General features: G+C 33.0%; 1 protein-coding gene across 1 annotated transcript in view; it reads left to right on the top strand.

Moving 5' to 3' along the window:
• The window catches only part of Smp_146330 (putative phospholipase C beta), a gene marked incomplete at both ends in the record, with an annotated part of 91,637 nt that overhangs the window by 3,868 nt on the left and 73,944 nt on the right, over window positions 1-13,825 (top strand). The window contains 2 exons of the mRNA XM_018795606.1: window positions 2,659-2,739; window positions 4,294-4,353. Coding sequence (XP_018649902.1) covers window positions 2,659-2,739; window positions 4,294-4,353 — 141 coding nt within the window. The remainder of the gene's footprint in view (window positions 1-2,658; window positions 2,740-4,293; window positions 4,354-13,825) is intronic.

Here is a 13,825-nt window from a genome sequence, read left to right as displayed (position 1 = left end):
TCAACTTTCTGATTTTAAAAATTCCCATATTGTGATTTAGAACAACATATATAAGCGAACAATATTGTTTTCGATTATATCCTCATCAGGCTTTACTCTAATATACAGTAATATTTATATGCATATACGAAATTATTTAACCAATCAAGGCAGTTTATGAGTCAATGATAACTGGAATAGATTACATGATCAAAATTAATAATAAGTGAAAAGTACAAATTGGTAGTGTGATGACAGGTGTACTAGTTGTGATAAGAATAATAAAAGGTTTGAATCAATGTTACGTAATAGGAAAATAGGTCAATGATTAGAAAAATATAGACTCTGAAATAACAGTCATAGAAATTATAAGATTACGTAATAAGAAGTGTTCAGATAATTGGACTGTGAAGCGAATATTAGAAAAATAATAAGTAAATAATTGATAGGGGGGTGAAGAAAAATAATCGAAGAAAGAGTATGGAAAATAAAATTATTTATTAAGGCCAAGGGAGGGATAAGGGTGTTACAAATTTCTTATGAACACAAAGACTTGGGTTGTTGGATCGAATTCCTATAGCTTCTGCTATGTGTAGGAGACGAGATCGAACCCCATAAGGAAAAGTAGTAGGAATACGATAAATGACTTTAAAAGACTGGTTTCTGTCAACTTCATGACCGCTATCAATCAAGTGTGAAAGAATCGAGCTCCGTATCGACTTGACCATACCTTTTCCTAACCACGAAGGGAGGTGTTCACTAACTCTTTGGTTCAGTTGTCTGGTAGTGCGCCCAATATAGCTTTCTCCACAGGAGCAGCTGAATTTATAGATACACATAGAAGTGGCATAACCAGGCAACTTATCCTTTAGTTGGGGAATCACCATAGATCGTGTCGAGTAAGAAAGAAAGAGGTCGGCTGCATTAAACGTTCTCTAAACTGCTTTAGTCAGTCTATCCCGTAGTACATTATCAGCTAAATCGCCGTTGAATTGTAGTTTCAGGAAGAGTGGTTTCTTCGCAGCTGTTGATATCTTTATTTTCTTATTTGTTCAATGCAAATGTTTCTTCAGGAATCCTTGTGGATAACCCCTTTCAATCAACATATTATGGATAACCTCTAACTCATTGTTGATAGAATCGACTGAGCAAATCTTCCTCGCTCTATTTGCCAGACATTTGACTAAGTTCCTTTTATAGTAGAGAGGTACGAAGCTTAACAAGTGTGTGTACTGGCTAGATGAAGAGCTTTTCCTAAACACACTTCTACTGATGGAACCGTTCGCTTTTTTTTATTAACAATACGTCAAGGAAATTTAATTTATTATCTATTTCCTCTTCACATGTGAATTTAATAGCTTGGTGTTTATTGTTAAACAGTTCGAGTAGTTCGACTTTACCAATGTCCTGATCAACAATAATAAAAGTGTCATCAACGTACCGACAATAGAAGTCAAGCTTGTTGATAACATCTTTGAGGGGTCCATTCTCTAGTTTCACAAGGAAAAAGTCCGCTAGGATAGGACCTAGAGGTGAACCCATCGCTATACCATCAATTTGTCTATAATATGTATTATTAAAGACAAAATGAACATTCATTGTACATTTCAAAAGTAACTCTTTAAGACTGACCTCAGGAATTCCGACATTGATTTGTTTTTCATGTAATTGTTGACACACAAAATCAATAGTCTCAGTTGGTGGAACGTTGGTGAACAGGGAAGCAACATCTAGAGATATCATCCGTTTACCATTTAAGTTCATATGTTCAACCTTCGAAATGAAATCAAAAACGTCTTTCACGCTTTTGTTGACGACTAGTTTGTGTAAGGGTTCGAGGATTTGAACTAGCCACTTTGCAGTTTTATGGTAGGGTGAATTATACATGTCTAAAACTGGACGAAGCAGAAGACCTGCCTTGTGAACTTTGGGTAGACCATATAGTCGAGGCGTGTTTGATCCGGTGGGTTTAAGTGAATCGTGTATACTCGGAGTGATTATTCCTTTATTTTTTAATTCCTTGAGTGAATTAGCCAACATTTTCTCTGTTTTCATATTTATGTCTTTTACGTCGTTGAGTTTCTGAAATTTAGTCGTGTCATTCAAAATCGAGTTCATTTTATCGATGTAATCGGCTTTGTCCATTAGAACTAGACCTCCTCCTTTGTCAGGCTTGCTCATGATCAGAGTGTTATCTTTCTTAAGTATATGTAAAGCGTCTCGATGCTGTTTGGTAAGTAGATTTTTTACAGTATATTTACTATTCTTGAATTGTTGGCAGATGTCCACCAATGTGGTCTTAAGCCTAGTAAGTTCATCGGGAGAGGTAGGGACCAAATCTGATTGTCTCAATCCAGTTAGTTGATATAAATTAGTTGTTAACCCTTGAAAAAATATCGAAAATTCTGATTAACTGAAATAAATGTATTAAATTACAACTTTATCACCAAAATTCCTTAGTTTGGATGACTTATAACCACAAGATACAACTCGGTCAAGACTGTGGTGTATAAATACACAAACATTGTGTGATTACAATCCGGAGGAATACAGATGTTAATTGTAAAATATACAAATTTAAACGCATAAATATTCTATCTTAAGTATTCTATCTATCAAATAAACTTGGATTTATAAATGTGTGAATTACCAACACTTTTTCTCCTATTTATTATTTAGGAAACAGGAATTCTGGAACCAAACTGTTTCGTTCGAGTAGATAAAGATGGCTTTTTTATATATTGGCAAAGTGAAAACAATGTAAGGTTATTGATGTTTATAAAGTATCTGTTTTATTCTAATTTATATTAAATAATTAAGGATAGATGGTTAGTTTCACTAAGATTTTTATGATCACATATGTATTCAAACGTTTAATACTTAAAAAAAAACCAAAAAAAGGTAAGAAAACATGTACGACAAAACTAATTGTTTCCTGTTACCTATTTTTATCCTTTTGTTTGAGTAATCGAGTTGGATGGTAAAGTAAAGAGCCATACATTTTGTTTATTAGGAGGAACTTGGAAAAGTCACTCTTTGACTGTTTAGATATAACGAAATTGTATTGAAATAAAAATACAAAAATCATTAAAAGAATTTTCGTCAAATAAATAGTTTATGAAATGGAAATCTTGACATTTAGGTGAAGTTTAAAAGAGATCCTACTGGTATAAATAATTATAAAGTGATAATTATGGTGATTGAGTGTAATAGAAATAATAATTTAACAAGGGAATATAAATAAATTGTGTCATAATTTTATTAGGTACTCTTGGTCATTTTTAAATCAACAAAAAGTGACTTTTTATATATAGTTGAATTTATGAGTCAATTGAAGCTAGACCACCATCGAAAACCTGGAAGCACTGGACGACCGTTTCGTCCCACTGTGGGACTCCTCAGCAGTGCGCGTCCACGATCCCGAAGATAAATAAATATTTAGAGAAGTGTAAACCATGATTTTGTATTAGTCTATGGAGTCATTGTCCATTGGGTTGAATCATGTTCTTAAATGTAGATTATTAGGTTTAGATGGACTCGATTATCGTAACCAACGGTTGAAGACGTTGGATGATGATATGTCTCTCCCATTAGATCCAGAGTTTAAAAATGATCCTATAATTTTTATTCCACAAATTCACTCTTTCTTCTAGGATCATGTCAACGCCGAATGTTTTCTACTATAAATGATACCGTTATCACTTCTACTACTATTTCATCTGTCTTGAAATGCTTTCATGTTGCTATAATGATGTACTGTGGCAACTTGAACCCGCATACATATAGACCGCGTCCTACTTTACGTGCGATTGACGGACTGGTCTATTTCCGACTGTAAACACTTGTGATCTAGACAGTATTGAATAATGACTAAAAAAAGAAAACTCACTAAGATTTGGATAACTGTCTGATAGTAGAAAGGTTTTATAAATTGCCAAAAAAACGAAATAAAAAAGAAGTATGTTGATGAAATCATTTTCATTGTTTGGGTAGAGGAATCTTAACTAGTCCTATGTCTTCACCTTTGTTATGGTATCCATTCATTTTCTTGAACGACCTATTATAACTAAAAATGCTCTTTGGTAATTCATCATTTTATTTATAACGTTTTTCAAAAACTCTTTTCTTACTATATTTTTGGTTACTTATTTGTTAAATTATCAAACAATACTTTGAAACCCTGGGATAAGAGATTAGTTACTGTTTTCTCTCTGCTATTTTTTATCCAATGTTTTTATGTTTTTTATTTTAAATTAAAACGAAAAAAAACATTTCAATTGATTTTTTTTTTGTCTTATTAATTCTTATTTATAGGATAGTCAGCAACTTGAACTCTCTCAAATAAGTGATGTTCGTTCTGGGGCAAAACCTAAGGTAATAACTAAATATATATATATATATATATATATATATATATATATATATAACACTGATTGTTATTCTTATTGCATATCTTTGATATTAAAATGAATGTATTTCAATTAATAAGACTTTTATATTAAGTTTTAAAGCGAACTCTGTTTTACAGTTCAAATCGAGGCATGTTAGATTTGAATTCGATGTTCAATGGCAGAAAGTTGAATATTTAAAATCCTATTACACTAGGGCTTCATTTTCTATATAAAAACGTTGTAAAAGAGCGAACCACTTAAATTTAATTAAATAGACATTTTATACACTATTATGTTTTATGTTTCATGATAATATTGGTGTATAAAGTGATAGAGTGAAAATAGATATAAGGTTATAATTTTGAATCGATGAATTATAGTTGGTAGTGAAATCTATGATGTCCGTTTTATCATATTGACACTCGTCAGTTGGATGTACCTGCTTCTCAGTGTTGATGTTCTTTTTAAGCCTCTAATCCATAATATGATCGTATCCTAATAAAGACTGATCAAAATGGAATCATGATCACCAACAACAATATATCTCAAACACCTAATATAATGAAATATAGATTGTTTGAAATAACTCAAAAAGTATTGAAAAGTGTGTTTTACAATATTGATCAATAACTATGTGCCTTTAACAGGAAGGTATTTTTACTGCATTTTTGTGTGTACAGTCACATGATTTCTTTTATACACTGGATAAGATGTTGCGGAGTTTTTCTTATATTTTATTTTTATTCAAAAACATACTTTCAACTCATAATTCTAGAGAATAAACAAAGGGAAAATTGTGAGTAAAGTGAATGATTTATATGTGATAATAATTACACTGACCAAGTTATTAATAGGATTTTAAATGTTTATTCACAGCTTTATTCGTAGTAGACTCAAAGTAATTCTTCATTAAATTTATCAATAAAGATTCTATAAAACAAAGAATTAGTCTGTTCTAAAACATCCAAATATATAAAAGAGGACGTTATCTGTGAAACAGAAATTTTTTTTACTAATTCTCATAACCATCGATAATAAATTATTGAAAAAATAATTTTAACATAAAATTCATGCATATAGACTCTATTTTAATTTTTTTAGTAATTTTCTGTAGAAATCAGCCTGTAATCTGTAAGTGTTTCAAGTATTAAGAGAAAGAATATGAATCTGAATCAAATAACAGAAGATACATTTGTGTAAACAGTTTTAAACTTAAGTACATTAACCAGACAGGGATGCTTTGGTTGTGTTCTCGGTGTTATGTTTGAGGATCCTGCTTTCTCGCTTGTGTATGTTGAGGCCTACTGTTGCAGAGGCTTCTGCTATACTGACTATTTTCGCATACATTTGTTGCTGTGGATGAAATAGATCATCAGCGAAGTTCGAATCGCCCAACTGCATCCAACTTGTCCATTTTATTCCGTGCTTCCCCTGAGATGTGGAGGAAAGAGAAAAGAGGATAGTAGGCAGTCTTGTCTGATACTAGTATTCACTTTGAATGCGTCCGTCAGTTGTCCTCTATGAGCGACATTGTATTGGCGATGTGACCTACTAAACTGTGTCGACGTAGGTTCCATAAGGTTCTCCTGTCCACTCTGCCAAACTCTTCATAATCAGGGAAGTTGATTGCTTAGCAATAATCCGTAGTGTCTCGATTTGGTCTGTTCACGGCCGATCCTTACGGAATCCGGCCTGTTGATCTCAAAGCTGGGCGTCTGCTGAATCTTTCATTCGGTCCAACAACACTTTGTTGAAAATTTTTCCTGGTACTGATAGTAGTGTAATAACTCTGTAGTTCTCACATTTGCTCAGATCTCCCTTCCGTGGTATTTTGTTGAGGTATCCTTCTTTCTATTCCGTCGGCACTTGTCCCTCATCCCAAATCTTTCTGAAGAGAACTTGGAGCATCTTTGCTTCTGTGTTTGATTTCAGTGCTTCGGCTTGTGTGTTGTCAGATCCTGTTGCTTTCCTACTACTGCTTTGTCTGATTGCCACGCTGATTTCTTAAATTGTTGGGAGAGTGACAGCTATAGGAAGGTCTGTGGGTACTGTTTCGATGTCTGATGAAATCAGTGAGGCTAATCTATTCAAGGGTTCTTCAAAGTGTTCCACCAATCTGTTATTCTGTTCTTGAATTTCAGTGATTGGTATCCCTTCTCTGTTCTTGACTGGTCGCTCCGGTTTACTATATTTTCCTGCTAGTTTCTCCGTTATATTCCATAGTTGTTTCATAAGTCATTCACTTGCAGCTTTTTCCGCTGTCACTGCTAGCTCTTCCACGTGTTCCTGTCTGTCGGCTCTCATGCTTCTGTTCAATTGTTTATTTGCTTCTGCGTATTCAATCTGTGCCTTGATTTCCCCTTTTCTTGTTCGACTGTTGTTGACTACTGTATCCTTGTTCATCCTTACCTGAATCTTCTCCAGAGTTTCGATATGGATCCATTCCTTATGCTGATGCTTGTTGTTACCCAGAACCTCCTGACACGTTGAAGTTAGTGCTTCTTTTATCTCTTAACAAATGTCCTCCATAGTAGTTGCTTCCTCTTTCAGTAGATCCTGTAAGGCTCGGAACCTATTGTTGAGAGTTATCTTGAATTCGTTGAGTTTGTTAGTATCTAGAATTAAGGCTGTATTGAACCTTTTTAATGCTGTTTCTCCAGTTGTCCAGTGTTTATTTAGCTTCAGTTTCATCTTGGCAACCACCAGTAGGCGATCTGAATCTATGTCAGCTCCTCTTGGTGTTCCCACGTCTTCTATTGACTTTGTCAATCTTTTAGTGATACAGATATGATCTATTTGATTCTCCGTGGCGTGGTCCGGTGAGACCCATGTAGCTTTGTGTATGTGTTTGTATGGCAATATGGTGCCGCCTATAACCATTTTGTTAGAAACTCATAAATTTGCAAATCTATCTCCATTCTCGTTCCTTTCTCCCAGTCCATTCCGTTTCATGATATCTTCATACCCGATGTTGTCCATTCCGACTTTGGCGTTTAGGTTTCCCATCAGGATGGTGAGATCTCTTCCTGAGCAATTCACTATGATTGATCACAGTCTCTCATAAAAATGATCTTTATCATCATCATTGTTATCATTAGTTGGTGCTTAACACTGGATAACATTCATTTTGATCTCCTTTTTCTTTGTTTTTAATGAGGTTTTGATGACCATGCGTCTATGACATTCCTATCCTATAAATGCTTTATGTGCTTCTTTGGACAGTATCAGAGCAACTCCCTGTGTATGCTGAGCATTTTCTTCTTCATGACCAGAGTACAACAGCATCTCTCCTGAATCTAACCTTTGCTGTCGAGCTTGGGTCCAATGGGGTTCGTTAATTCTGAGCACTGTGAAGCTGTGTGTCCTCATTTCTGTAGCTGTTTCATTGGTCTAGATATTCCATGCACCCATATTAATTGTCCTTCTGTGATTAGTGGATTACATGACAGAATTAAGATAATTTTCTCTCCTTCAAATTGAGAAACTTAATTCTAATCTGACAACCCATAGATATCAAGCTGAGGTTAACGTATTACTATTCATTGAGTAATCTATGTTTACGACCCTACTGAGGATCAAACCCAGAACTTTTAAGTCTCATAACGAGCACTTAGTCTTTAGACTTTTGAGTCAGAATCTACTGTTTTACACATCATGTATGTACACTGCTGAGGTGTTCAAAATGAGGATAAAACAGCTGTCCATTTCTTCTTTGTCTTCAATTTTTATTGAACTAAGGTTAGTCAATGGTGTAAACGAGTAGCGCACGTAATAAGCCAATTGAAATCGTCGCAAAAGTTTTTCCTTTTGAATCGTAATGAAATAAATATTTCTAAATAAATTCATTTCTCATAAAAAAAAAAGAATGCAGCTGTGAAATGATGTACAAATTAAGATTCATGATACTATCTTAGGAATGACTGAATTAGAGTCTGTAACCTGGTCACATTAATGTGCAATAGTCAATTCATGAACCATACCTCATATGTTGGTGTTTTTTGATTCCACTTCTCTCCCTTCCGCCTCACTTTATCAATCTCTCTTCTGATAACAACCATCATAATTATAGCAAAGAAGTTCCCATGGTTTACAAACGAAAGCAGTAATCTCCTATCTTTTCTATTTTTGATTTATTTTCAATAATCGGCCTTACGAATTTTATTAGGACATTTCAAGGTTTGTTGATATAATCAGTATTGTTAGTATACAAAATACCATATAAGTTCCTGAATAATATTGTTAATTTGTAGTCAATTTGTTTTAATGGACTTTACATAAATAGTCGTTTTTCAATGTACATTTCTATCAGTTTGGTATTTTAAAATCCAAATATAAAACTTTTTCATATTTCAATTACAGTAATTTTTTGTGTAACTGTTAGGATGTTATTACTTGTTAGTAGTTAACAGTTCAGAATTCCATAGTGCACTGGCGGCCTACTTGAATTTCTGGGTTACCTGTTCTTGCTATCTAGATATTTCAACAACTTAGCAGTTTTTGTTTGTTTCAACATACCATCATGTCTATTAATCGGGCAAGTTACAATAAAGTACAATCAGCGACATCGTCATGCATTGAAATGAATGAACATTATCCAGCTTTCGATTCCTGAACTGCTAACATCTAACTGACGATCACTAATTGCCAAGGTGAAATTTCTTCAATTCCTACTAAGTCTAAACATGTATCGTAAGTGTGGTGTAATCACAATTCGAGAATCCTGGTTAAATGATTTACAAGACGATTGCTCATTATCACTACAGGATTTCAATATTTATCATCAGGATCGGTCAGGAAATAAAAAAGGGAAACTTGTTGAAATACTTCTTGCTGAGAATTCTGTATTGTGCCAAAAATATAATATTGAATAAAGCCATTCTTTATAATTAATAATGATAACAATAATAAGAATGGATTCTGTTTGGAATATATCAACTTTTGAGGTTTCTATATTTCTATTTAAGCTTCAACTTTCCAATAAATAAGATGTATACTCAATTAGTTTACTGAACTAGTTGTTAGCGTGTTAATGTAAATTCAGTTAGTTGTTGAATTGTGATCTTCGCTGTGTTTAAAGGCACGTTGTTGAATCTCACTAGTGCTCACATAGTGTTGTCAACGAATGTGTTCAACTGTCCATAAGATAACTTACGTTACTGAACATCCTCATCTTAAATGCTATGTTTTCAGGATTCTGGAGCTGGACGTTTTTCTTTAGTATTGCATACAGTTTTTTCCATCTTAACCAACTTTTTACGAAGCAATATTGTGATGAATTTTGGATCTTCTCCAATTTTGATTATCCCCTTAAAAGAAGTTCAATATTGAGCTTCCTAATATAAGGTGATCTATATAGGAACTACTTGCTAAATTTTAAATTGTAATCAGTGGAACGCCTTCTATCTGATTTACTGTATTCATGTTCATTTCCTGGGTAGATCATTTATTCTCATCAAAATTATCCCCACCACCAAATACCAAAACATCATGTTACTTATCACTTAATCGTTGTTTTCGAATTACGTTATCGATAAACTTTAGAGGCCTAGTGTGAGGTCACCTTGGTTACAGTATATCCATTCATCTGTGTTTATTAAGAATAATTTACAATTAGTATAATGTATGGTAAAACATTGTGAAATAAGTTCATATAAAGATAGAAAACAAAATAAGATAAATTTCTAAACAAAACAAAACAAACAAACAAACTTTGTCTGACTAAATATACCATTAATTGACACGTCCAGAAACCAGTTCAACGTATATATATATACAATCCTACATGTAAATGGAATAACTTAATGACATTTCATTTACAGTGTAGTAGAAAAAAACAACCCGGTAGATGTTTTCTGTTTGTTCGTTTTTATTAAAGTCAACTATATAATGCACAGTCTAATCTAATAATATACCAATATATTTATTCACTACTGTATTTCATGTAAATTTGTAATTCTAATCAAATGCTACATAGTTTGTTGTTTTAATTAATTAACTCAAAATTTATCTATCATTATTTACGATCAGTTGTTCTCTTTGTTTTTTTTTAATGGGGTACAACATGAATTAATTCAATCAAAATACAAGTTATATATAACCATGTAGCAATTGTATTCATGTGTATTTATCTAAAATTATGAACTATTCTCCTTCTTCTTCTTTCATACATAATACAACTATAATAAATAATGTCCTTTAACTATTCAAAGTTCAGTAGAATATTATTGAAATATGAAACATTCAATATTCTCAACTGAATATGCATAATAAAATCTACAGATTAAAATCTATTTATTTATTTAAGCACATAACTACCGGTACAAAGGGGCCCCAGATACATATGAGCCAAACAAATCTCATTCGGTTTAGGTGAGGGCTGTGATACTGACCGGGTGCCCAAACCGAAACAGGTGGTTTTCTTAGGGGACCACACGCCGAGCCTTTGACCTAAAGAGATGATCCACAAGGCAGTGGAGCATTGAAAGGAGGTGCAATCCCATGGTAGCCAGTGACCAACGATTGATTCATACGCCATTTGTTCCCTCGGAATTCTGGAGCCCATGGGCACCATTGGTTTGGAATCAGGGTTTTCCGACTCCGCTAGTTGGACTTTCCGTGTCCACCAACCCGGTTAAAGCGCCAGACATTCGCTTTTTGTCCTCTCAATTTCGTAAACAATAACACCCCTGCCACGAGAAGGCAGTGAGTAGGACTTCCCTGGCAGAGGCTGTATACACGTGGCCATGTGATAGCATTTGGAGAGGGAGAGCTGACTCTTCCCACTCTCGGCCGTACCAGGGCATTCATTCTAATTTCACAGAACATTAACTATAAATAGTTCAAAACTTACGAAAAAAATATTTATTTAATTATAATCAAAGATATGATGATATATTTTGATATCAGTGAAATCTAGATGAATGTTTAAAACGAAATCGGAAATTATAATGCAGAAGGAATAAGTTGGAATATATTTGATAATTGGGCATAGATAAAATTGGTACATGATTTATTTGTTGAAGATTATTAATACAGAATAGTGGAGGTAGTTAGAGACAATAGATGAAAGGTCATTTGATTACAGTTATCATGAGAAAGAAAGACTTACCACACTTCACTTCTGTACACAGCTCAAGTCGGAAACATTTGTTAGGAATTACTTCTGCAAAACAGTAAAAATGGCGCTGACCGTTTGTTAATGATTTCGAATTCTTTGCAGATGTCCAATTATGTCTACTACTCATCAGACGCCGGATGATTTCAGCCGTGCTGACTTTACTACTTCTCTGATATAAGTCTCTAGGGTTATATTCAGAAGTCAGAAAGCCAGTTACGTTAATGAACCAGTTAAAGATTACTGCCGTCTTAAACATCCATCTTAACTGTACCTTAATGGAGTACGTCGAACTTTTTCGTTTCTAATAATGTTACTCTTTGTAATTTTAAACTGTTTTTAGGTAGTCAGAAGCCAAGAAATAGAATGAATTCTTTTCATTCTACAAATTTACCAAGGGATAAAGGTTTACAAAATTTCAAACTGAAAGAAATCAAATTAAATTTATAATGTATTAGTTTTAAAATGTTACATGACCCAATTAATACTTTTTTTTTGTGGAATACATCCCAACAAATTACTAGAATTTGCATATTCACATTTTCGTTAAAAAAACAACAACATGATTCTCAGCTGAAACGGTCAAATAAAAAGATCACTTATCTTGTTAGAAATATGTCCTGTTTTTAATTGAAAGTACACACACATATAGAGTATAAATAAAATAAATACAGAACGAAAAATAAATTTGTAACTTTTCTCCTGTTCAGTACAATCTATAAAATTTCAGTGTTGCAATTAAATTGAATTAATTAGACACAATTTATGTTCCAAGTTTGTTTAATTCATGTTTATTGTTATCTCAGACACATAGAGAAACACATCATTTATATTATTAACTTTTAATCTGAACTGTTAAACAAGTCCTACTCACTGCCTTCTCGAGGAGAGGGTGTTGTTTACGAAATTGAAAGGACGAGAAGCGAATGTCCAGCGCTTTAACCGGGTTGATGGATACAAAAAGTCCACCTTGGGGAGTTGGAAAACCCTGATTCCAAACCAATGGTGCCCATGGGCTCCAGTATCGTGAGGGAACAAATAACGTATGAACCAATTGTTGGTCACTGGCTACCATGGGACTGCATCTCCTCATGATGCTCCACTACCTTGTGTATCAGACCTTTAGGTCTAAGGCTCCGGTTGTGGCCCCCTAAGAAAACCACCTGCTTCGGTTTGGGCACTCGGTCAGTATCACAGCCCTCACACAAATCAAATGAGATTTATGTGGCGCATATATATCTGGTGCCCCTTTCCACCAATATTTATGTGTTCAAATAATAAATAATAAACAACAACTCTATTATTATTAGTTTGTTTTTTTAATATATCATAAGTAATGTATACATCATTTAGATTTATGAAATAGAATATATTTTATTTGTATATAAAAAAGCGGTATTCTTTATCTTATTTTTGTTTTATTTTTACTGTTCAGTTTTCATTTTATACTCGAAAATCAATAATTTATTCTTCCTAAACTGGTCCAAATGAGTGACCAGGTGTTTTAATGTAAAAAAAACCCCAAATGGGTTAACCTGTTCAACTAGATTTTGCATAATAAATACAAAGTTATTTTTTTAAAAGAAAAATAGTTTATATATAGAATCATTTATTGTTTTAATGCATAATAGATCTGTATATATATAACTAACAAAATTGTTCATTGAGTTTACTTCCAAAGGTTTAAACTTATATGATGTAAATTTTAAATAACCTCCACAAACAAACAATTGAAGAAAAAAAAAACATTCATTGAACATTGTATCTAGTTGTCATTACATATAGGGGATATATAAACATGTAAATTACTTTCTTTTGTATTGTCATACTAATTGCTTAATTCCCAGATGTTTCACTTTGTTTTTCTCTCGTCTAATTAGAATATAAACTTAACCAATAATCAGACTAATTTAGATAATCTTATGACTAATCCATTGACTAATTTTGTTTTAATACTTAATCAAGTTAGATTCAAGTAACAAAAAAAGGGAACAAAAAAACTTGCATAAATAACTAATGTGATGAAATGCCAAATAATGTCTATATATATTTGGATGGAAACATTAAATCAGGCTACAACCTACCGTAGTCTGTTATTTCTTATGAATGATATATTAAAATATATGTACTAATCATAAATTCAAACTGCTTTTTCAAATTTATTTACGTTTCTAGTTTTTTTTTCCTTCATAGTTATCCATTTATAGTCCATTGAGATATGAATGCTTGAATTTTAGCGAATGTGTTATTTATTAGTTTCAGTTCTCTTTTGTTTATTGAATTTTTTATAATCAGTTGATAACTTCTTATATATCAGAAGGGGTTTTGTGGAGATTTTAGT

The sequence above is a fragment of the Schistosoma mansoni genome, chromosome 2 (genome assembly GCF_000237925.1).
Source record: "Schistosoma mansoni strain Puerto Rico chromosome 2, complete genome".
Lineage (NCBI taxonomy): Eukaryota > Metazoa > Platyhelminthes > Trematoda > Strigeidida > Schistosomatidae > Schistosoma > Schistosoma mansoni.
Note: the sequence above shows the minus strand (reverse complement) of the source record. Positions and strands in the feature narration are given on the sequence as shown.